Source organism: Spea bombifrons, chromosome 11 (assembly GCF_027358695.1).
Source record: "Spea bombifrons isolate aSpeBom1 chromosome 11, aSpeBom1.2.pri, whole genome shotgun sequence".
In the NCBI taxonomy this organism is placed as follows: Eukaryota; Metazoa; Chordata; class Amphibia; order Anura; family Pelobatidae; genus Spea; species Spea bombifrons.
The window spans coordinates 33961005-33985988 of NC_071097.1; the positions used below are offsets into that span (position 1 = coordinate 33961005).

The window sequence follows — 24984 nt, forward strand, 5'->3', positions numbered from 1 at the left end:
TGTCCAGGCCGAGTAATCTTTATTGTTTATTGTTGGTATTTCTTATATAGACAACGGGGAGTGAAGATCAGATGAGACAGAGGAGCACGCATACTGTACATGGTTAGTAGTCAGTAGGGGTGGTTTTAAGGGGATTTAAACATACATGGCTCCTGAATCTAAGACAAGACCAACGACTGATTAAGGTTTGAGTCTAAAGCAGGAAAACGGGCAGAGTAGATGGGGCCAAATGTCTTCTACTCTTCACTCTATGGTTCCGCTTCATAAGGTTTAATTGTTGGCCTCTTTTCCCTCTATGGATAATCCTAACCTCCTTCCCTCCCTGCCTCCTTCCCTCCCTGCCTCCTTCCCTCCCTGGCACTATCTCCTCTGGGTTAATTACTAATTCATTCTTCTCCAGATACTATGTCCTACTGGTGCCATCCGAGCTCCACTTCCCTTCCGCAGAGAAGATGTGTCTGCAGATGGACAGTGAACAACGCAGCGTTGAAGCCAGTGTTTCTGTGACCTTGAATGTGAAAGGACAGATTATTACGCTGTACAATGGGAAGATGCCCCCTACTGGCCGCCTCCAGTGCTACAGCTTTCAGGTGAGGTGCCTCCAGTCCACCGGGAGACCTCCAACCTCTCTTAAGGAGGTCGTAAAATCTCATTTGTTTTTGTTTTTTTTAAAAATAATTCATAAAAAGTTGTTTTCATGGGAAACTAGGTTTTGTTGACTGGCCACCATGGACACCAGGCAAATGCCCAAGTGGTCCGGTGGCCATCAGCGTCACTTCAGGCTGGATAGGCCTGGACACAAGCATAAAAAGAGCAGTGTGCGGCCTTAAAAGTGCCAGGGGCACCCCACCGTCGCCAGTCCGCCCCTATGGACAGGGGGCGCCATTGCCATCGGGGAGGAATTATCCGAGACTTGGTAAGACATGATGACTGCTTCGTAGAGAGACATAGTTAGAAAAAAAAAGTGATTTCATCATCATCCCTAATTTTACCTAATTTGCTGTTTTTTCCCCTCTCTTTGTATAAGCCTGGCAGGATAAACAACATTCACGTGAAATTGCAGATGGCGCATAAGCCAGAGCCTCCGGGGGGGCCTTTAGCGGAATAATTGTCATGTTCATTATGGGCACGTCTGCTTTATATGTAGTAAATCCAGATAAACGGCTGCATAGCCCCCAGCTGGATGAGATTCCTATAGCGGTCCGACCAGCTGGACCGTCCCGTCCGCCCATGAATGTATTTGGTGAGATCATTCGGGGATCAGGGAACAGACACCATATAATATTATCATTGATTGATTTATATAGCACCGTCATATTCTGCGGCGCTGTACAACGGACATACGACCATCACCAATGATGATTTTTTTATTTTGATTACAATTCCCATCCTTTTGCTTGTTGGTGCCATTATTATTTATCGTATATAATATTTAACCCCTTAATGACAAAGCCCGTACATGTATGGGCTCAAAATGCATTGTTTTCAGTGGGTTTAGGGACCGCCCATTGTCCTTAAGGGGTTAATAACGAAGCCCGGGGTACGTTAATTGCACATCCATGGGTTTTATATGGACTGACCAACGGGGATCCGAGGATCGCACCAACCGGCTCTTTGATACCTATTGTGGGATAACACGACGGTGCCTGAAAATCAGGACTGTCCTACAAAAACTGGGACACTTGGGGGGCATGAAAAGGGACAGTGACGTAAACTGGCTGGTCTGCACAGAAAATCAGAATCACCCTTTTTTAACTCAGCCGGAGGTAGGAATGAATGAGCTCATCGCATCATTTTACTGTATATTTCATCATCAAAAGCGTCATCTTCGCCGAGCATGGAGTATTCTGAAGAAATAGTATTTTTTTATAGGGAAGTTTTATGAGTTTGAGTTTATTATGCTCGTTACGTACGTCAATCCAATGCGGGCGAACCGGTAAATCTACATTCTAATCGCTTCTATTCCGTCGCGCTTTGAGCTCCCGATTATTTCGTAAACCCCGAGATAATTCTTAAATGCCCCTTTATATCTCAAAATATTTGCCTGTGTAAAAAAATTTCATCATGAAATGTAATTAACCGCTAGAGGCACAAACAAAATCACTATATTTTTGTTTATTGTTTATATTTTGGAAGCGTTTTGGGGCTAAAATGCAAAAAAAGCAGGCTTTTTTGATGCACTTTTTCGGTATTTTTTTATGCAATATTTTGTTTAGCTTTAGCTGGTATCTTTTGTCCAGAATCCTTCCCTACTCGTATATATATATTATATAAAAGAGGCTTAGATGTAATGTAAGGAAGTTTTACTTTACAGAAAGGGAGGTAGATAAAGGGTGGTAGATATGTGGAATGGACTCCCAGCAGAAGTGGTAGAGGGTAATACAGTGAGGGGATTAAACATGCGTGGGATAGACATACGGCTCCTGAATCTAAGACGAGACCAACGACTGATTAAGGTTTGAGTCTTTACAGCAGGAGAAACGGACGACTAGACGGGGGCCGGATGGGGGCCGATCTGCAATAATAGACATGCACAAGACTTCAAATAATGACTTTGGCGCCACCTGGTGTTTGAAAATTATATTTAGCAAGCGCTATCATTGTGAAGTGGAAGCGTCTAGGAGTAACAACAGCTCAGCCACAAAGCGGTAGACCACTCACACTCATAGAGTGAGGATATCGAGTGCTGAAGCGTTTAACACGTAAAAAAAGCCTGACTTCTCTCAGTACTGAGATCCAAACTGCCTCCGAAAGCAACATCAGCCGTAGCGCTGTATGTCGGGAGCTTCAGCCAATGGATCTCTATGGCCAAGCAGCTGCACACAAGCCGCAGATCAGTGTGCCCAATGCCAAGCGTCTGCTGGGGTGACGTAAAGCCATCGCATGTATGCACAAGGCCACAGAATTATGACATTAATACCTGGATTTTTTAAAAAGTAATTTTTAATGGAAAACAAACAATCTTTCCCTAAAGATACATTTAGAAAGACACATAAGAAATATACAGTACTTTGAATTATGGATTAGGGGATAGAGTTTGCTACAATGTAATTAGGATGCGTTAGGAAACATCCCAATTAATAACATATATAAAATATATATAAAATATATAAAATATGTAAAATATTACCCCAACAACTAATCAAGTGTGATTGCCATAGTAAAGCAGCTGAAGTCATGAAGTCATGTCGAATCTCACATTCATGTAGCGATTAGTTGTGTTGATTGTTAGAGTTTATTCATTCGGGGGGGGGGGTAAGTAAAGACTGAAAATGATGGAAGTTTGGAATGGAAGATGTCTCCGATAGATAGATCTTGGTGCGTCCGGATACCGGGGTAACTCTCGTCTATGGGTGGCTTGGGGGTCACCTTTACTGGTCCAGTGACAGGAAGACCTCTTGGTCATAGTCACTTGGTCTATCTCCTAAAATGGTCTCTTAGACCATTGGATTATTCCTTTACAATCCTACGGATGCCCCAGATACATCGCGTTCTGTTTCATTTCCTTTCTCTTTTCTGTGTTCCTCCGCTGTTTTATTTTTTTTCCCACTTTTTTGACCGAATAAAGAAAAATTGGTCTGTGGAATAATCACCAGACAGATCTTGTTGAATGTATCTAGGACACGTTACACTTTTATTAGAATGAGCGGAGTAAATAAGCACAGATTTAGGAGGTAACGTCGTTCTTCTGCATTTTCCGCGCAGGTTCCACCACCGGCAGGGGGACAAGACGAGGTGGCTGAGATCCAAATATCAGGGAGCGGTGCCGTAGAGTTTAAAGAAAGTAAATCTGTTCTGATTCGGAGAATTAACAATGGCGTCGTCATCCAAACAGATAAACCTACGTATAGACCGAGCCAGACGGGTGAGTGACGGGGAAGAGACAGCCAATGGTTAGAGAGTTTTGGGCGGAGGATGCCTTCATCTCATCACAATGTTTCTCTCTCTTTCTAGTTAACTTTCGTATTGTGACTCTGGACGAGAAATTTGTGGCTTCTAAGAAACCGGTGAGATAGTAGACCATGAACGAGGGTAGATAGTAGCGATAAGTAACGTGGCAAAAGAGACGAGGATAGAGTTTGTGTGTCTAAGAGAGGTTCTGAACTCTCGAAGTTTGCATCTCTGTGGGTTGAGAGAGAGGAGGAGAAGAAACATGATGGATAGAGAGAGAATTGGAAAGAGGAATTGTGCCGACGAGATGGGAGATCCCAGGAGATGTAAAGGGAGAGGAGATAATGGGATGAAAGTCTTACTGATCATCTCGCTAATCTATGTCCTTCTCGTTTGCAGTATCCCATTGTGGAATTAAGGGTGAGTAGTGATTTTCCTGGTGTTGGCAGCATGGGCAGCGATGGCGTTCTGTGGGTTTATAGATGGTAATAAGGGTAAATGAACAGAGGGAGACTCATGGGGATGTTGGCGTGTAGGATAGTGTGAGGGAGGGCAGGTGGTGAAGGTGGATTACGAATTGACGAGATAAGGATGAGGAGGTGGATTACAAATGGTTGAGGGTCCGGGGGAAGCAAGGTGTGGATGGAACTGATAGAGTAGGTGAGGGAAAGAGTTGACAGATAAGAGGGAGGTGCAGACAGTATTAGAAAGGGTGTAGAGGTAAAGGTAGTGGAAATATAGGAAGGAGTAAAGCAAGGAAATAGGAGTGATGAGGATATGGAATGGTGAGGAGTGATGAGGATATGGAACGGTGAGGAGTGATGAGGATATGGAACGGTGAGGAGTGAGGAGTGATGAGGATATGGAACGGGTTGGATCTGAGACAAAGGGAACTGAGAGTGAAAAAGACCTGAGATGCTGGGGAGTGCAATGCAATATTGGAAGGGAGAGAAGAGGGGCTGGGGTATGGGTGACTGGGGGAGCATGAGACTTGGAATGGAGATGGGGTACGTGGAGTGAAGGGTAGGGAGCAGGGCTCAATTGATGGCACAGTGCAGTGCGGGTTGCTCGGTAGGGTACTCCACCGTGATACTAAGGACATTTCCTCTGTTTTTACGGGATAAACAGGATTCTAACAATAACCGAATTGCTCAGTGGCTGGAAGTTCAACCCAATATGGGAATTATTGACCTGAACTTTAACTTAACCTCCGAACCTCTTTTGGGAAGCTACACCATTAGCGTGGACAACGGGAAGGCTTTGAAAACCTTCATTGTTGAAGAGCAAGGTACGGATGTTCTAGAATGCAGTTCTTGGGATCACTGTTCTGTGAAGGTCCATAGAACATCGTGAAATGGTCTACCACAGACCCCAGTAAATGTCCACCATGACCAATGTCGCTACCTACCCCTTGTTGCAGACAAGTCCACACGAGCCCACTCACAGATCTAACTCCACGGCAGATCCATTTTCCTCAGTTCTCTTCTGTCTTCTAGTTCTTCCGCGTTTTGAAGTCACCATCGAAAGCCCTTCTGAGATCTATGCACCGGACCCCACCTTCCAGCTGAAAGTCTGCGGCAGGTGAGAGGCTCCGACAAAAATAGGTAGAGCTCCGACAAAAATAGGTAGAGCCTCCTGTCCGGCCCCCGTTGCTGTCCTACTTACTAATGCGTGCTTTTGTCTTATTTTCAGATACACATACGGGAAAGGAGTAGACGGTCAGTTCAGTGTTAGCATGTGCAGGGAGATGGCATGGTACTATATGAACGGAAATAACATTTGTAGTAATGCTGACGGAGAGGTGAGGTCACATTATTTACTTGATATGTAATATGTTCTTTGTTTTCTCTGTATCTCTCTCTGTTTCTCACTCTGTTTCTCGTGCTCCTCTCTCTTTTTCTTACTCTCCGTTTCTCTCTTTCTCACTCTGTCTCTCTCCTCCGCTTCTCTTAGACAGATGTTAACGGCTGCTTTTCAGCTACGGTCAATACTACCGACTTCAATCTGACGGAGTTCGGATACTTTAACTTTTACATTGTGATGGTCGCTTCTTTGGTGGAAAGAGGAACAGGTGAGGGTTCTGGCAATTCTTTGATCTTCATCAACTGGTTTCTGTAATTTAAAGCAAAGGAGCATATTTACTAGACTTGGGCGCCGGCCAACTCCTCGTGTTCGTCTTCGTGGGGGAAAAAATCTTTGTGTACATTATTCATGTCTGTTTTTTTTAATTATAAGGGGTTAATACGGGGTTAAAGTGGAGTGCAGCAGCTTTGGCGCCAGGGTTTTAAAGGTCCGTACGAGCAACTCTATTGGTCACCAGCAGGGGCCTCCTCTGCCAATGAAGTGCAGCTGCTCTTCATAGGTTGATGCCAGAGGAGGCCCCTGCCGGCGACCAATAGAGTCGCTCGCACGGACCTTTAACGCCTTGAGCGATCCTACGGATTCCCACTCCCGTTAACCCCTGCGATGCTGCGTAGACAAGGTAGGCTAGAAGGAGAAGGGACCAGCGAGATTAGCTAGGAGATACTGATGAAGACATTCTTCGTGTTCTGCGCCTTTGTCTTCGTGTACGTTTTGCCGCCGCCGCCATGTTTGTTCCTTCGGTATTCGGGCTGAACAACGAAAATGCACCCTTTTTGGTTCGTTTTCATGTTTGCCCGAATACGAATGCACAAGTCTAATATTTACTGAGGCGACACCTACAAACTTGGGTATCAGAGACATTGGGGATCCTAATGTGTGCATGTTGTGTGTTGAGAATAAGGAAAGTAACCCCACAACATGGTCCTGCAAAATATCCTCATCTGGCGTATGAGTAGAGGACACAATACATGAGTTTCCCATTAAGAAACTGTGAAGGGTCCCTAGTAATCCATCACACCCCTTACAGCGGCTTGTGCTTCCATGTTCCCTCTGTAGAGTGCTAGGTCCACTTTCTACCGGAGACATTTATAGTGAGATGAAAGGTAAAACCATGGGTCAAAGAGCTCATGTTTCTCTAGAAAGACAGCAGTTTCTGGTATTTTAATAAATAAGATGAGTTTTTTTCACAAGACTTTGTTCTAAGTTCTTTGTCTCGAGGGGAATCAAAGAGATCTTGCATTGACCATAGAAGGTGGTAGAAGACACGGTCATGTTTCGACATAGTGAGGCCTTCTATTGTTCCAGTGAGTTATGAAGATCACAGTCGTCTTAAAACATGGAATAATCCTTACTAAGGTTTACTTGGACTTGCAAATAAAGCCCACAATCTCATGCTGGAAGGATGGACATTTCGGGTTATGGAATCTTAGAAGACAAAATGAGACATCCTTTATTTAGCTCAATATTTAACTTGTTTATTCCAGGGGTAAAGCTTGAGGCATCTAGAAAAGTTCCTGTTTCATACGTGTTGGGAACAGTGAGATTTGAGGACGTGGACACATACTACAAAGTTGGATACCCCTTCCATGCGATGGTAAGAGAGGGTCTTTTAATGATGAAGAAAGAGAGAACCCCGAAGCTGATTTGGTGCGGAGATATTGGGGTAACATGAAGGCAATGCTCTCAAGGCTGATTCTCTATGAGGTAGACATCCCCTAAACAACTGTACATTGTATAGAACGCTACAATTTTAGGATCAGAATAAAAATAGAGCCTTTGATCACTACCTTGGCATTTGGACCAAATCCCACCCATGGTCTGCCCAGGTCCAGCCTATGTCCCAAATACAGTAGACTCGTATCGTTCACATCGTTTGGGTTTTATTGAGTTGACGGTTGCCATGGCCTTTGTGTCTCTGAGCTTTTGGGATTTCAATCCGGGTGCATTTTCCGCGTTTCGTGCAGTTGGTGGCGCTGAACCGGAATGGATCGCCGTCCAAGTTCCAGAAGGCTTCTCTCCAGATTCAGATAGCAGACGCCGTGATTGAGATGGAAAAGCTGACCGACAACATGGGACAAATTCACTACAATCTCGACACCTCTAAATGGACCGGGACCGTCAATCTGAGAGTGAGTTCAGGCTTTCACCTCGGCCCATGTCCTTTATACCATTTCACGGCAGTAGAGATTACATATAAAAGATTTCAAAAAAGGTTCTTCTCACAGTAAAATGATCGAATCAGGGATTAGATAATCCTTTTTTATTCATTATCCTTGGACATTACTGATTATGCCTCGCCGTGTAGTTAGAATATATATGTGTTTGAAGTGAGATGTTCTTACAACCAGTGGGATTTCTGTAAGTTATTAAGTTCCACTGACTTGGTTGCTGCTTGTGTCAGACTAACAATACTGCAGTTCCCTGACTCCTGTCCCAACAACCCCGCGTCTGTAATAATCTTATCTCGCTTGTATATTGTTTCTTTCAAGCTCATTTCACGCATCTTGTTCCCAGTAATCTCACTCTCTCATTTATTTGCCCCTCACTCAGGTTTACCTCTCCCTCACTCAGGTTTACCTCTCCCTCACTTATCCTGTGCTCCCCCCCAGGCTTATGTGATGAAAACCCCTTATAACGACGCACGGTCAGAGCTGACTTCCTATTATAATGAAGCGTATCACACGGTCCGTCCGTACTTCAGTGAAGCTCGGAGTTCGGTGAAGTTGGAGGCAGTCTATGGGGTCATTTCTTGTGGACGCCAAGTGAACGTAAACGTTACCTACGAGCTGAGTAAAGAGGACCTGAGACCGAACAGCAACAGTGTGGCGTTCTACTACCTGGTAAGTGCTGAGCTTATTGCATGTTGCGTGTCACGTGTTTATTGGCGCGCGGGGTTATATAAGGGCAGTCAGTATATAGAATGCAGCGTTTGGGGTTATATCAGGGCAGTTAGTATATAGAATGCAGAGTGCGGGGTTAAATCAGGGCAGTTAGTATATAGAATGCAGCGTGTGGGGTTATATCAGGGCAGTCAGTATATAGAATGGAGCGTTTGGGGTTATATCAGGGCAGTCGGTATATAGAATGCAGCGTGTGGGGTTATATCAGGGCAGTCAGTATATAGAATGCAGCGTGCAGGGTTATATCAGGGCAGTCAATATATAGAATGCAGCGTGTGGGGTTATATCAGGGCAGTCGGTATATAGAATGCAGCGTGCAGGGTTATATCAGAGCAGTCAGTATATAGAATGCAGAGTGTGGGGTTATATCAGGGCAGTCATATATATAGAATGCAGCGTGTGGGGTTATATCAGGGCAGTCGGTATATAGAATGCAGCGTTTGGGGTTATATCAGGGCAGTCAGTATAAAGAATGCAGCGTGTGGGGTTATATCAGGGCAGTCAGTATATAGAATGCAGAGTGCGGGGTTATATCAGGGCAGTCATATATATAGAATGCAGCGTTTGGGGTTATATCAGGGCAGTCAGTATATAGAATGCAGCGTGTGGGGTTATATCAGGGCAATCAGTAAATAGAATGCAGCGTTTGGGGTTATATGAGATGTAAAGTTCGTTGACTCCAGTATGTTTAAATACTTTGATACAGGTTATCGGTAAAGGGGGGATTCTGCTATTTGGACAAAAACCTATTCCGATTGGCCGGTCAAACCGTAAGTCAAATAATGACAGTGAATGAAAAAGCCTTGCTCCCAGGAACCCTTTTGATTGGCTGCAGTAAAAGGGAACTCAATCTGTCCCCCTAAATCTTACAATTTAACGTTCTATCCAATGATCGAATCTGAGATAATCTTACTGTATGTACATACCATAGAAGCAGATCCCTGTTATTGGGCTCTGTACGATTATTCCTCCCCAGTAACATATTGTTAAGTTGCTGATTGTCCCTGATTGGTTCAGGCAACCATTGGCTTTAATATTTGTATACGAAAAGAAAAGAACTACGACGAGCTCCTGTAGCAGCTGCAAAAAGGACCCCAAAAACCTAAAAATGTGCCAAGAAAAAAGAAAAGTGCCCTGTGCAAAATATAAGGGAAATAAGGATGGAATAAATAATTCATAAATTAATGAATTCATCAATAAAATATACGAATTCATCCATCTAAATAAAAGAAGCAACATATAAGCGATATAAATAACTATATCAATAAATATATAAATAAGTGAATAAATATCTAAATAAATTAATAATATATAAAGAAATAAATTAATTAAAAAAAGTAAAAAAAAATTTTTGCCAAAAAGAATGGACATAAAGTCAGAGTTGTTTTTTTATTACATTTTTTGTTTGGTTATTTATTGATTGATTGATTTATTATTCATCTATTTATATATTTATGGATTTAGTTATTTGTATCACTTATATGTTGCTTATTTAGATGAATGAATTAATGTATTTTATTGATTCATTAATTAAATCATTATTTAACTTATATTTAGCGCAGAACACTTTTCTTTTTACAATACTGTACTTCCCTGACTCAATAAATATATAAATATGTTGATAAATATATAAATAGATGAATATTTATACATAAAATTATATAAATTGAGAAATAAACTAATCAATCAAAAAAAAGACATAAAGGTTGAACATATACCCAGAGTGTTTTGATGACAGAGTTCTTTTTGATGCACACTTCATTCACACTACTTTTTCCCCGACTCCCAAGTTGATATTGCTCCTTACTCAAGTTTACTTATCCCCTCTAACTCATCGTGTACACGCCCCCCCCAGGGTTATGTGAAAACCCCTCATAAAGCAGGGGTGATTGCCTATTATCAAGACGTATGTCATGTGGTCAGGGGCGTAACTAGAAGCCTCAGGACCCCGGTGCGAGAATCTGTTAAGGGCCCTCCCACCCCCAACCCAATCTACCCCCTTCTCACACCATCTACCCCCTCTCCCCCCCTTCTCAGGCTATCTACCCCCTCTCCCTACCCCCTCATTCTCACTGTCTACCCTCTCTCTAACCCCTTCTCACTATCTACCCTCTCCCTACCCCTTCTTACTATCTATCCTCTCCCTACCCCCCTTCTCACTATCTACCCTCTCCCCACCCCCTTCTCACTATCTACCCTCTCTCCACCCCCTTCTCACTATCTACCCTCTCCCCAGCCCCTTCTCACTATCTACCCTCTCCCTACCCCCCTTCTCACTATCTACCCTCTCCCTACCCCCTTCTCACTATCTACCCTCTCCCCACCCCCCCTTTTCACTCTCTACCCTCTCCCTACCCCCTTCTCACTCTCTACCCTATCCCTACTCCCTTCTCACTATCTACCCTCTCCCTACCCCCCCTTCTCACTATCTACCCTCTCCCTACCCCCCTTTGTAGGTCACTTACCGTGCAGTCCTGTGGTGGGGGCACGAGGCCTCTGTCTCGCTGCTCTGCCGCGGTGCGCACGGCTTCACTGCTGAGCGCCGGCACCCGAGACAGACACCTCACGCTCCCACCACTGAAGTCGGGGCAGCGCTGAGGCAGGCGGTGGCGGCAGTGGCAGGGAGCAGAGAAGACAGAAGGGAGCCGAGCGGTTGCTGAAAACGACCGCTCGGCACCCCTTGGCCCCCCTGACTGGCAGAACTCCAGGGCCTGGTCGCAGTCGCGACCCCTGCGACCCGGGTAGTTCCGCCACTGCATGTGGTACATCCATATTGCAGACATAGGACCAATGGTTTAAAAGCCCCGTGGGCCCCAGGCTGGGGCCAATTGGAGATGTGGGGCATTATTATCATATGAAGATTTAGACTGGTAATTATATCATTGTAACGGTAAGATACGTGTGTCGGAGTCCGCTAATCCAAATACATCGCCTTGTTTAGCTGTCAAAGGGGTTCTAACGGTTCCGGTGGTCTTCACCTCCGACTTCGCTCCAGGACCTAAGATGATTGGCTACATTACGTTAAGAGATGGGATGATTATCGCAGACAGATTGAAATTCAAAGTGGAATATTGCTTCCGGAACAAGGTGGGAGATAATTTGGTTTATAATTAGTTTGTTTTATGATTTCACTACCCACAATCGCCGAAACAGAACCCAGCAGGCAAGAGCCCCTTATACCCTCCGTATGGCTCTCCAACCCTCCATGTTGTATTTTACTCCAATCATGTTTCATGTTTTCAGAAATCCCATTCGTCTGTCCGGGTTGCCACGGAAACAAGAAATAAATGCTTAAAAGAACTAAATTGTGAAGATTCTCCTTCTCTTAGTCTAGTTAAAATGGCGGCCATGGTGATGAACGAATTAATGAATAGTTTCGTATTGCACTATGTGCAGGTGAATCTGAAATTCCCTCAGGAAGAGGCTCTCCCGAAATCTCAGCTGAATTTACGCGTGGAAGCCGCGGCGGGGTCCCTGTGTGCCCTCCGAGCGGTGGATAAGAGCGTCCAGATCTCCTACATGGATCAGGAGCTGACTGCGCAAAAGGTAGAGAAAAAAAGCGTGTGTGGGGGGGGGGGGGACAGAAATGGGAAAAGAGAGAAAAAAAAATGAGACTGGCAACTGAAACTTTATCCACTTTATCCCCAGATTTACAAGCTGTTTCCATTCTCGGAACGCTCCGGATACAATTACCTGGTGGATGAGCTTCAGTCCAATCCATGTTGGGTGTTTCGTTCTCAGACGTGGAAAATTCCATATCAAAATAACTTTGTGGATATTCTAGGTCTTTTCAGGGTTCGTTTTATCTGGTTTTCTCATCTTCTCAGTCCCGATGTCTCCTTTTTTTTTAGTTTTTTTTTACACAATGTTGTTTTTGACCAAAAATCTCACCCGTTAAGACCTTTTTACGTGATCCATTCATGTAGAAACCCTCACTTCTTCCGTGACACGATTTGCTTGATTTCATATGTCTTTATATTCTCTACGATTCATTTTTTCAGGACATCAGTGTGAAGATTTTGACGAACCTTCATATTCAGAAGCCGCTAGAGGAGCCGGAGCCGTGTTCACTTCCGATGATTGGCAGTGTGCTTGAGCGTAAGATATAGAGATTATCCTTAAAAGTCATAGAGAGTCCTGGCAATGCGCTGAGCTATCTGTTCATCGAGAAACAGATGGGAATAACTAGCTGCCCGTCTTTCTGAGTGTAGGGTAGGGAATGGCGGGGTACTGCGCACATAAAATATTTTTCAATGTAAGTACAGGTCCCGATGGCTGGGTTATGTCGTGGTGGTTTTCATGGCTGTTTTATTCCATGGTGTTTCTGGTAGCTGGGTGATTTCATGGTGGTTTGGTTATTTAGCAGTGGATCCAGTGACCGGCAAATTCCATGGTGATTCTGGTAGCTGGGTGATTTCAAGAACAGCCCCGGAGGGAAAGAATTGGACAGAGGGGCCACATGAATGTAGTGCGGACGAGGTACCCATGGTCAAGCCTGTTTAAGGGGTTAAGGCATGACTAAGTGGAAATTTTGGCACTGAAAGAGTTAAGTTTGGTGGCACGTGCAGGGCCAGAAGGGAGGGGGTAATTACCCTCCCTGGGGGGGTATATAAGGAAGGGTCGTGGCCTATAGGGGCAATTATTTTCAAGAGAATTTTCCCGCCCATCCCTCCCCTAATTTTGGCATTTGCCGGGTACTCTGGTTTTGTTAAGCTGGTACGGTGCAGGAGTTAACCATCTAGGTATGGTTACTTGTGGTGCACAGAGGTATAAGTGCAGGACACTCCGGGGGCATGCGCCCCTGTAAATCGTAGGGTCATGTGACTGCCGCCCTAGGGGACGCCGGCAGTTCCAGCAGAGATACAGGTGGACACGCCCATACCAGCAGGTTATTAATTTGGTTATTAATTTGGTTATTAAATGGTTACAATTGGTTATGTTGTCTTTCGTTTTGACAATAAATTATTGATATATATTGTGTCAAATTTGTGTGTTTATAATATTTGACACTTTGTAACATATTAATAAAGGTTGAGTGTTGCGGTGCTGAAGTATTTTAAGTCCGCACCGCGGACAAATAATTCCATATCTGACGTTTAATAAAATTTTGAAATAAAGAAGTGTCTCTTGTTTTTATTTGTGAAAGAGGTACCGAAACTGGACGCTACTTCATTCATGGTGGTTTTGGTTGTTGGGTTATTTTGTTGTAGTTTGGCGGCTGGCTTATTGTATGGTGGTTCTGGAGGCTGGGTGATTTCATGGTAGTTTTGGTGGCTGGGGGATTTAATGGAAGTTCTGGTTGTCGGGTTATTTATTTGGTTCCATGATAGTTCTGAAGTTTGGATGATTTTATGGTGGTCCTGGTTGTTTGGTTATTTAGTGGTGGTTCCAGTGGCTGGATTATTCCATGGTGGTTCAGGTGGTTGGTTTATTCTCCAATGGTTCTGATGGCTGGGTTATTCCACGATGGTTCTGGTAGTTGAATTATTTTATAATGGTGCCTGGAGTATGATTTTACTGGTGGAATGGATCATTTCATAGCGATCGTGAGTTAGTTCAAGGTAGTTCTGGTGTCTGGATTGAGTAATGCTGGTGCAGGGTTATTTTTGTGTTATTGCTTATAGTCTAGGTCATTCCTGCTGTTTTTTGGTTATTGAGTACTGTTTTTTTTTGCCCCACTCAGCCGTAATGTTGAAAGAATCGGTAGTCCCTGAGGCCCCATTAATCAGAGGTGATTCGGAAGAGAAGATTCGCAAGTATTTCCCCGAAACCTGGATATGGAAACTTGTGCCAGTAAGGTGAGGCCATTCAGCATCTAGATACATCTCTAGATACAGGTCCAATGTCACTAGTATTTCAAACATTACTTTGTACCCCAACTAGAACAAATACAATTACCACTTCTTACCACCTCAAGTAGGCCCGGTACTTCTAATACTGCCTTTTACCATTACTGCGCCTGTTATTAGTATTATTAATGCTTTATTTTACCTTAACTATGTCAACTGAAACTAGGCCTCCTCCATTCCTATCCTTAACGTAATACTATATGCTGTTTAGTCATCGTGGGAATTGAAACCATGTATTTCTTTCTTTATTAACCCCTGCCACGCCTCTCAGTAAGATGGGCCAAGCAGACCTTAAGGTCACCGTTCCGGACACCATCACCGAATGGAGCGCAGGGGCGTTCTGCACGGGGCCGGACAGCTTCGGCCTCTCTCCTGCGGTTTCTCTGCGGGGTTTCCAGCCATTCTTCGTGGAGCTTATTCTGCCGTACTCTGTGGTGCGAGGAGAGAGGTTCGCTCTCAAAGCCTTGGTTTTTAACTACCTGCAGCAGTGTATAAAGGTGAGTCCCAGCTTTCATACTGGGCATATTAAGGGCGTATTAACGACCTTAGGTCGGTTGTTACTAAGCTGAGACTCAATGTAGGGACTGGGAATATTGTATGTTTTGACTCGGAGGACACGCAACCCTGTCGAGGGCCAGACTAGGGATAACGAGGCGGCCCTGGCACTTTAAGGCCGGTGGCTGCCTAATGGTGTAAGCGCGATAGGCTGTGTGTTATGTTTTTATACTCATGTAGTGTGCGGCACATACTACTGCACCCAATCTGCTTCTAGGGTGAGTATGGGGTGTCTGACCCTGTACCCACCCGCATAGGATCCCTGAAGAACCCCAAAAGTCCTCACTCAGGGGGGATAGCCTGGAACCAGGAGGGACAGAGAAAAAGTACGGTTGGCAATCGCTAGTGCAAAATTAATGATGTTTTAATATTTACATTTGTGGGATTTTTTTTTAGAATTTTGGAAGGAAATTCCATCCAATGGGAAAAAAAATCTTTTTGAAATGAAGGATATATTCTTATTACCTATTTTTAAAATTAAGTGCGTAAAGAAGTATAAAGAAAATAGCATTTAAATATGATTAAAATTGAAGTCTGAGTAGAAAATTCATTGACTTATCCGAGATATTACTTTATTGCCATACTTCCCTAGTGTCCCTCTTTAGGGGGAACAGTCCTTTTGGCCCCAAGGCTTACATATCTCGTATTGTACCCTTTTCTTTTCAAATGTCTTTCTCTTTGGACCTCAACAAGACAGGTAGAATTATATTAGTGCATGTGTATATATATATATATAATATATTTATATATATTGTGTATGTGTATTACCTTTTTTTTCTTATTTTTTTTGATTTTACAATTATCGATCAGATAGCGGTATCGTTATTGCCCTCCCAAGACGTACAGGTGTCGAAGTGCCTGGGCTGCAAGACCTCTTCCTGCGCATGTCCAGATCGAGCGGTTGCCTTTGAATGGGATATCACTCCTCAAAGAGTCGGTAACCAGACGTAATGTTTGCCCGTCGGCGGCTGAGCTTCGGCCTGTGACCACATTGTTGGAAATAAATCTCTCCATCTTGATCTTTTTGATCTTTTATCTCTGCTTGGGCTCAGGCTCCGTGACCCTTACAGTGAGAGCTGATGCCATAAACAACAGCACTGAGACCTGCGAGGGAAAACCGGTTTTTAAACCCACTAGTGGACAGACGGACATTATCAGAAGACAACTGCTGGTTAAAGTGAGTCTGTTTGTTCCTCTTGGTCCCCTTTGTACTGTACCGCTGCCATTGTTGACATACCTTGCAAGACGATAGGTATACCTGTCATGAGTAAATCCTGGGCAAACCCGGGATTAAAATTGGCCACATGTGGACGTGTCCAGCCTCTCTCCAGAGTTCTCTCACTCATGTTCTTTTTTCCCTTTTATCCTTTAGCCTGGAGGTGTCAGGAAAGACATCACCCAAACTTTCTTCTTGTGCCTGAAAGGTAAAATCTTCTCACATCACAGAATCCTAAGAAATGTGTGGAATGAGTGGAGATTCCGTGTTAAATCCACAATGTTAACTTTGTTTACATATCCATCCAGTAGCTTCCTAATGTTGCCTTTCCTTGTTGCAGCTTCCAGTTTTTACCCCTCTCCCATTCCTGACCTTCTTTCTCCACCAACTGGCCACCATGTTTTCCACTCTTCTCTCTCCACCATTCTACCTCCAATTCCTTCCTTCATCCCTTCATCATGGAATTCCAATCCCTGTCCTTCTCTCTTCCATCCCAAATTCCAGTGGTTTCCACCCCTTCCTCATCAATTATGATACCTTCTAGTGGCCAGGATATACAGGGTCAGACAACCTCAGAGGTGCCGCCATTGTCTAGCCTCCATCTCTCTCCTCCATCTGAATTCAAATTCATTGTCTTCTCACTTTATGATTCAACTCTCCATATGGCCTCTCCTCTTGCCCTTTGCCCTCCGGTATGTCGTTTCACATCCATTGGCATATCTAGTAAGTAACACCAGATATTGTGTTAGAATCTCTTGTTTTTTAAGGTCCCACTGCAGTTCAGGAATCTTTCTCCTTGGCGCTCCCAGAGGTGCCGGTGGAGGATTCTGTTAGCGCAGCAATCTCCGTGATGGGTGAGAGATTACTATATGTTTACCCATGACAGTTGTATGTATCCATATGTGTCTTCTAGCGACAGCTATATCTACCATGTAGTAGTAGTAGATAGCTGCTTGTATCTCCTAGTGTCAGGTAGCTTCATGCACCTTCCAGTGACAGATAACTGTAGCGGCAGATGGTGCGTGACACCTAGTGACAGCTCCATGGACCTCTAAGTGACAGACAGCTGTGTGCTTCACCCGGTAGCTGTATGTCTCTCTGTTGCAGGCGACGTGCTGGGCAGTGCTTTACAGAATCTGGACCGGCTGATTGTGGCCCCGTATGGCTGCGGGGAGCAGAACATGCTGAACTTTGCTCCCATTATATATGTCCTGCAATACTTGGAGGCCACGGGTCAGCTAATGAACGAGCTGAAAACACGAGCCACGGGCTACCTGCAGAGCGGTGAGATATGTCCGCACACATTCACACAAGACCCTAGACCCCAATACAGAACGGTGTTAAACCTGTCTAAACCTCCCCGCTTTCAGGATATCAGCGGCAGCTCACTTTTAAGCATATGGATGGATCATTCAGCGCCTTCGGACAGTCGGACGGTGATGGCAGCAGTTGGTAGGTAGCGGCTTTCACCTATCATTAAATCACCCATCCAATCCTGATAGGATACGATATACGTAACCAAAAATCCCCAGTGCCGCTAGACTCACAATCACCGAATTCTCACCTGATCTGACCCGGTAAATTTACAAAATATATGTACGCCACTCCCTCTGTACCTCCACCTGGTCCTCACCCACTACTTCTAGGCCGCAAGTCCTCTTCCTAGCTCACTTGACCCTGACTCTTCCACCATTTTCCTTGCCTTAGGGCGATGGCGTCATTCTCCATTCTTCCTATCCTTTCGCCCAATCTTTCTCCCTTTTGACCTTTCTCACCTTTTTTTTCTCCAGGCTCACTGCATTTGTGGTGAAGTGTTTTTCCCAGGCAAGGAGTTACATATTTATTGACTCGGACGTGATCAGCAGAGGGGTCGCTTGGCTTTCATCCCTTCAGGAGCCTGGAGGATGTTTCACCAACAAAGGGAAACTTTTCCACACGCTCATGAAGGTAAAACACTTTTTAAGTTCAAGTCAGAAGAACCCTATTCTTGGTCCTCTTCTCAACTTTTCATCCCGGGCCAGTCACTGATTTGGTTCCTGCCATGGAGCTCTCTTCCTGTTCCTTATTCTTTATTTGTAGGGTTAGTGTTTAATTAATGATATTGTGACATCTTCTTCTTCTTCTTCCATGGGCAGGGCGGTGTGGAAGATGATGTATCGCTGTCTGCGTATATCACCGCTGCCCTGCTAGAGGTTGGCATCTCGGAAAACGTGAGTATTTATTTAATATTTATTAAAGTGCGCGGCTTTCGCTTTTGGAGACTCAGAGCGAGCTTGTTCTTCGTAGGACATCATCTTGGCCAATGCTTTGAACTGCGTGAAGGGAAAAGTCTTGGGGTCAACAAATCGTTACACCCAAGCTTTGCTTGCCTACACCTTTTCGCTGACAGGCGACACTGCAACGAGACAGATCCTTCTGGATAAGCTCTACTCAGCAGCCACAACTTCGGGTAATTACCACATAATTGGGCTGAAGAGATATAGGGCCATCGATGTAAGCTCTTGTGTGTTTATCCAAAAGAGGTCCACACACGAAAGACCTTCTAGAATCTAGAACTTATCAGGTTCTCCCTGGATCGATATGATTTTTCCGGTTTCTACCCCTCTCTTGTTAGGAGGGCAGATGTTCTGGGAGTACAAGCTCCTCGCTTCGAGTGCGGTGTCAGCCAACGTGGAGTTAACTTCTTATATTCTGCTGGCCTTGGTCTCAAGACCCACAGTGAGTTCCGAAGAGATCCAGAAAGCATCCCAGATTGTTAAATGGTTGACCAAGCAGCAAAACCCCAATGGTGGCTTCTCGTCCACACAGGTAACTGAATGACAAGCTGGATTATGGCCAGAATGTAAAGGGTTACTCTGTAAAGTAATGTCACTGTTAGGCTCTGAAGGGTTATTCAAGAAGTCCCATGGAAACATATTTTTTATCATTTAAGCATAAAATTCCAGTGTATGTAGTAATTCAGAATTTATCTCATTTTGCTCCTGGAGCCGCCGTTGCTGTCAGTCATGTGATATTTTGGGTGACTTTCCTGGCTCAAACACCACACTGAGCTGATGCTTTATGGCAATGCTAATGAAGTCCGTTCCTCCATAGACTTTCATTAGTCAGAGTGTCCAGCTGGGTGATTAAGACTGAGCCATTCTATTGTTTCCCACTCGCGGTATGATAAGGAGTCGGGGTGTTTGTCTAGTAGATTGAGCTCAGATAACAGAGTGAGAACTGGCTAATTTGCAACTGCCTGAAATTATGAGGCAAAAGCTAGAACTCTTTAAAAGAAAGAAAACAGAGATATCTTTTTTTTTTTTTAAACTTTTTACTGATACCAGAAATATTAAAAATAGTGATTTTTACAAAAGGTCTTAAATGAAATGGCAAATGATTTCGATAAATTAGAAGAATGAGCAAGAGTTTGCCAGCTGACGTTTGCGAAATAATGCACTTTGGGTATAAAAAAGACATAATACAGAATTAATTTATATACACTGTGATGTGTTCTGGAATATGGTGGCAGTGCCAGGGTGGGTGGCATCAAACCCTCCCTATTGGTCGATCAGGCTTCCAGGCACAGTGCCGCTCCATGAGCTGGCCCATATACACTATGGAGCGCCATGGCTTGTGGAGGCAAGTGGTGTCAGAATGGCTGGAGAGCTGCCCAGGCCCACGATCGCGCCACGCCAAGATGCGCTACTGACTATACGGCGACACGGGACAGACCCGAGGGAAAGGCTTTCTGTTACAGGAAGGTAGAAACCTCTAGGATTTGCGGGGCAGAGTGTGTAGCTACACAAGGTATATATTTGCACCAGTACCCCTCGGGTATATATTTGCACCTGTACACCCTCCCACAATTATCATTTTTTTTAACCCATCCACTGCTGCCTCTTCGTAGGACACAGTGGTGGCCATTCAAGCTCTAGCGAAATACTCGAGAGCCACGTTTAACGACCAAGGGAGCTTGTGTGCCACGGTGACCGGAGCCAAGGGCTTCACAAAGAGGTTCCATGTGGATAAACGGAACCGGCTCCTGCAGCAAACGGCCGCCCTGCCATTGGTGCCGGGGAAGTACTACCTTCTTGTTAACGGCAGCGGCTGCATCTATATACAGGTAACAACGTTTCTGCCTCATTGTCTTCCCCTCCCTATCTGTCTATAGAAATAACAACAAGAGTTATTACAGGGGATGGGCTGGCACCTGCTGGCCATGGAGGGGGCAGGTAGACGAGTGACCCTCACCAGGTAACTAGCACACACACAGCTCTTACAGAGACACATTTACTCACTCCAACACACACTTACACATTTACCTTAAAACATGTTAATTCTACCAAGCCGCTTCCTTTATAGCTGTTTGAGCAGCCACCTTATTACAAAAAGGTCACGTAATGTGGACTGGTCCGGTACCAGCCTTGTTTGAAGAATTTGGAACTACCCAGGGGGGGCAATTGGCCGCCAGACCGTCCCACCGTTGCTGTGTACAATTGTACTTACCAGGGGTATTGCTGCAAACGGCAGGGGTTTTGACTTGGCTTCAAGACAAACATGTCCACAATGTGGAACCCTGTTGGTCTGCAGCTGACATCTAATTAAAAATCTTTGATGTTGGAGAAGAAGAGGAGAAGTGGAGAACTCAAATGCCCTTCTTCACTCAGCAGAGATGAAGCAGACAAAACGGAAGAATGCTGGTGATTCACCACAGAGGGTCTACAGAAGCAGGTTGGGGACATGGAGACATTTTGTTTAAGCCTCCAGAGCTGCCATGGATTAACATCTGAAGCTCCTTCATCAGCAGCAGTTGGAGACCATGGATGAAGCAGAGACATTAAGAAAAAAAAAGATGAAAACTATGGAGAACCTGCTGGAGTCTCAGACCCAAGAAGCAGAGATGCTGGCGAGAGAAATGGAGTCCCGGCCTGTCGCTTTGGAGGAATTGGCAACATACGGTATAAAACTAAGAAAGAAGTACAACACTAAGAAGGAGGCACAAACAGCATCTTTGGAGATGACTGAGAATTTAAAAGGGGAGTCTGTCTAATGAGAGGGCCCAGAAAGGGCTGACATTAAATTTCAGGAGCTCAATACCCTCCAGATGGCTCTCAGTGTCATCCAGAAAGATCTCGGTGTCGCAAGGAATTAGAGAACACAAACCAAGTTATCACAAACTTAAGAACAAAGTCGAGGTCCAAGGGAAACCTCGTGCCTCTCCGCCAGTAGCCCAAGATGCCATCAGCTGAACTCCAGCTACTAAAACTCTGCCTCCCTGAATTCATGAGCCTCGCAGTTCCGAAGAAAGTCTACAGAGCTCTAAAATACTACTAATACTTTAAAAATAATCTCTGTGGTGAAAGAAATACGGTAATTGTTTCCTTGACAAAATGTGGTCTCTCAAAATTCTTCAGAAAAAACACTTTTTTTTTTTTTGTAATTTCCTGCATTTGGCTCTTTGACGTTTAGCCGTTGTTGATAACTTTTATTCCGACGACATGGAAAAACTCATGTAAAGTTGCATAAGCTTTCAAGTCCGGGGAGGTCCTTCATTCCAACTGAAGACGAAATGTCCGAGGTTCCAAAAGTCTATTGTGACTTCACGTGTTGGTTTTTTTTAATGGTTATATCCATTCTCCTGTCTATCAAGTTAAAATAAGTAAGTTAAAGAAAGCTCCTTCTATACGTGTTCATTTTCTTGCTTACCCCCCTACATCTTCTCTCAAACGTTGCTTTACTTTCTTACCCCACAGAGTGTTCTAAAGTACAACGCGTATCCAAAAGCGAACAACTTGGCATTCAACCTAAGAGTTGAAGCTCATCCTTTCACTTGCAGCAATGGGACCCTAACGGAATTCCTACTTCCCATGTGGGTCAGGTAATGTCCCAAAACCCAAGGAGCCGTGTGAAAGAATATTATTTAGTATAATTAATAATCATAGCTGCAAAGGAACATGTTGCTTTGGTTTTGTTTTCTTCTATATCGTAAATCTCCCCGTCCCTGCCGCTAACGTTCTCCTAAAAATGTCGATGTCGTCACGTATTGTCTCCGTAAGTAGTGGTGCTGGCTGCATCCATATTATCTCATAAGTAATGTGGTTTGGGGCTTATATAAAAGAGACCACTTGAAAGGCGATCTTATTATCCAGATCTTTGTACATCATTCCTGCCGACTATACCTGGGAAACCTCCAGGTTTCACCCGGAGTCTCAGGGTGAAGTTCTGCTTCCCCGGGGTCTCCGGTTCAGTTTCCTCTTTCTTCGGTCAACAGAGCACCATTTGATCACACACCCTCCCTGCCCATCACTCCTCCTACCCCTCACCCACTAAAGCCTATCTGGGGCCATACTAGACCAGATATTATATCTCCTCCTATTTTGGCTATTTGTTGAATGCCCTTTTTAGGGGTAGGTAGTCTGCAGTAGACACCACCTCCATGCCGTGGTGGGTGCAGCTGACCCTATGTTTGATTTGTACATTACTTGTTCATTTCAAACAAAACACATCAAATAAAAACCCGATAATTTCAGATTACATTTTTCAATTTATCCAAAAAATCCATTTTTTTCTATCAATCTAAACATGTAATAAATGCATTTAGCGCTATTGACCTAATCTGGCGATTGTTATTTTTTTTTTCAGTTACAACGGGAGTCGAGATTTTACCAATATGGTTGTCATAAGGGTGGAAATGCTGTCGGGGTACAGAGCACGAGAGGACACAATTAAACTGGTAACGTTTATCGCTGTCACGCCTCCCTGTACCTTCCTCGGCATGTGTCGTAGATCGCAACAGTATAATATGATGTGAGGGGCATTAATTGAGATCTCTCCTAACTTCATTGTTACCACTGAAGAGAAAAATATATATATTTTTTTAAAAAAATGTTTACAATTTCTTTTTTTCAGCAACAACAAATCATTGGCACTTTTGTGTCACATGACAATTATGAATTCCCTAAAAAAATATGAATATAAAAAAATTACACTAATAAATAATTGTTTGGGGCAAATCTTTGAGTATAGAATAACACTTCAAATCACGTTTCAAATGCTACATTTAGTTTGAGAAGTGATAAATTCAGTGTACCTTTAATAGGTACAGTGGAAACAACCCCAAGAGCTTACACTTTTTTTTCCATATTCTGCAGCTTCTCAGTTTCCCTCTTGTTAAGAAAGTCAGCCTTGATCTGGATTCTGTGACCATATATCTCGATGAGGTGAGTAATTATGCTTTGCATTCACGATCTTTTATATTATTAATATAATATAATAATTATTTTGAATAATACATTGTATTATTATTCATTTGTGGGTTTATTTAGCCGAACATATATTGGTGCATTATATAAATAATAAATTACATTGAATAATAACCACACGGAATATAGACACTGTGCTGATTAGATATCGGAGGATCTCCCCAGCCCATCCATAATCCCTACTTTCAGGAAAATCAGGACTGTCCCGGGACACTTGGCAGATATGGGTACCCGCAATCCTATGATATACCCCCCATGATCATGCTATGGCTCCTTGTAATGTCTACATTTGCTCAGTGAAGAATGATAGTTGGTGGGAATGACATTCACTTGGGGGGCTCCAAGCGCTTTGCATTGAACCTTATAGAAGCAGAAGGGAACACAATGTATATAAAATGTTGCATTCATCCCTTCAGCTCAAGCGCAGCACGGAAATGTTCTTGTTGGTTATTTCACAAACGAACGTCGTCCAAAATCTGAAGCCGGCGGTTGTCAAGGTTTACGACTATTACACTCCAGGTAAGAAGGTGAAGAATGCTCGGAACATGAACTTATCTCTTACGGCTTCAATATATGCCAAGGTTTCTGGATGTCTCATCATTCCTATCCCTTTGCCTCATTCTCACCGTCTCAGACAGACTAATTCTGGTCTCTAACTTCTCTTTAACATCCAGCTCTTCAAAAATAAATTATTATTATCTTTTATTTATATAGCGCCAACAGTTTACGCAGTGCTCAATACAATACATATATTCAAGGGGTCTGACAAGACGAGAACTGACAGACTGAGACAAACCGATACATTAGCTGGAGAGGGCGCTGCTCGCAAGCTTACAATCAATGACGTCATACATGTCTTCTTGAGTTCACCTGTGTAAAATTTTAGGACCTCTTCCCACCAGGAGAAGAGAGTCAATCAATGTTCACCGTAAACAAATTCTTTGGTTTGGGAGGAAAGTGAGTAAGGGCAGAGCCTGGGACCTTCATAGGACACAAAGGGGTTGTTAAGCCATATATATGGATTTATGGCGGCCATGATCCTTATGAGTGTTGAAGCATTCCTGTGAATTAGAGTCCATGGGTCCATTACTGGTCTCTCACACACTCTTATTGGGACTTAAACACACATGGGATAGACATACGGCTCCTGAATCTAAGACGAGACCAACGACTGATTGAGGTTTGAGTCTTTACAGCAGGATTAACGGGCAACGAGAGGGGGCTGAATATGGCCAGCAAATTCTATGTTTCTAAGCAGACTTCAGATCGGTCCAATTTTTTCTTAAAGATGATAAATTTGGAAGGTTTCGCATTATGTATTTCTCTGCTTATCGTATACAGAGGTCCTTTACAAACTTACACTTCATACATTTCATTTCAGAGGAGAACACAGTGGCCAGCTACATCGCATCCTGCTAAGAATTTTAGACTCGACTCTTAAATTCTTTCTTATTGCTTCCAAAAGT

At 43.9% G+C, this 24984-nt stretch overlaps 1 protein-coding gene across 1 annotated transcript; it reads left to right on the forward strand.

The window, feature by feature from the left end:
* Positions 1–410: 410 nt before the first annotated feature.
* LOC128468314 (alpha-2-macroglobulin-like protein 1) lies at positions 411–24937 on the forward strand. Its single transcript, XM_053450004.1, has 34 exons — positions 411–590; positions 3706–3865; positions 3955–4007; positions 4291–4311; positions 5020–5179; positions 5388–5472; positions 5584–5692; positions 5845–5962; positions 7239–7348; positions 7719–7883; positions 8364–8594; positions 9361–9424; positions 11596–11741; positions 12051–12200; positions 12303–12449; positions 12656–12752; positions 14338–14452; positions 14775–15000; positions 15869–15995; positions 16111–16235; positions 16431–16482; positions 17054–17128; positions 17382–17558; positions 17645–17726; positions 18065–18221; positions 18410–18484; positions 18561–18723; positions 18889–19082; positions 20164–20379; positions 22010–22134; positions 22899–22989; positions 23408–23476; positions 23935–24037; positions 24900–24937. Exons 1-34 carry the CDS (start codon positions 453–455, stop codon positions 24935–24937), a joined length of 4164 nt encoding a protein of 1387 aa, XP_053305979.1. The 5' UTR covers positions 411–452.
* The last annotated feature ends 47 nt before the right edge of the window (positions 24938–24984 follow it).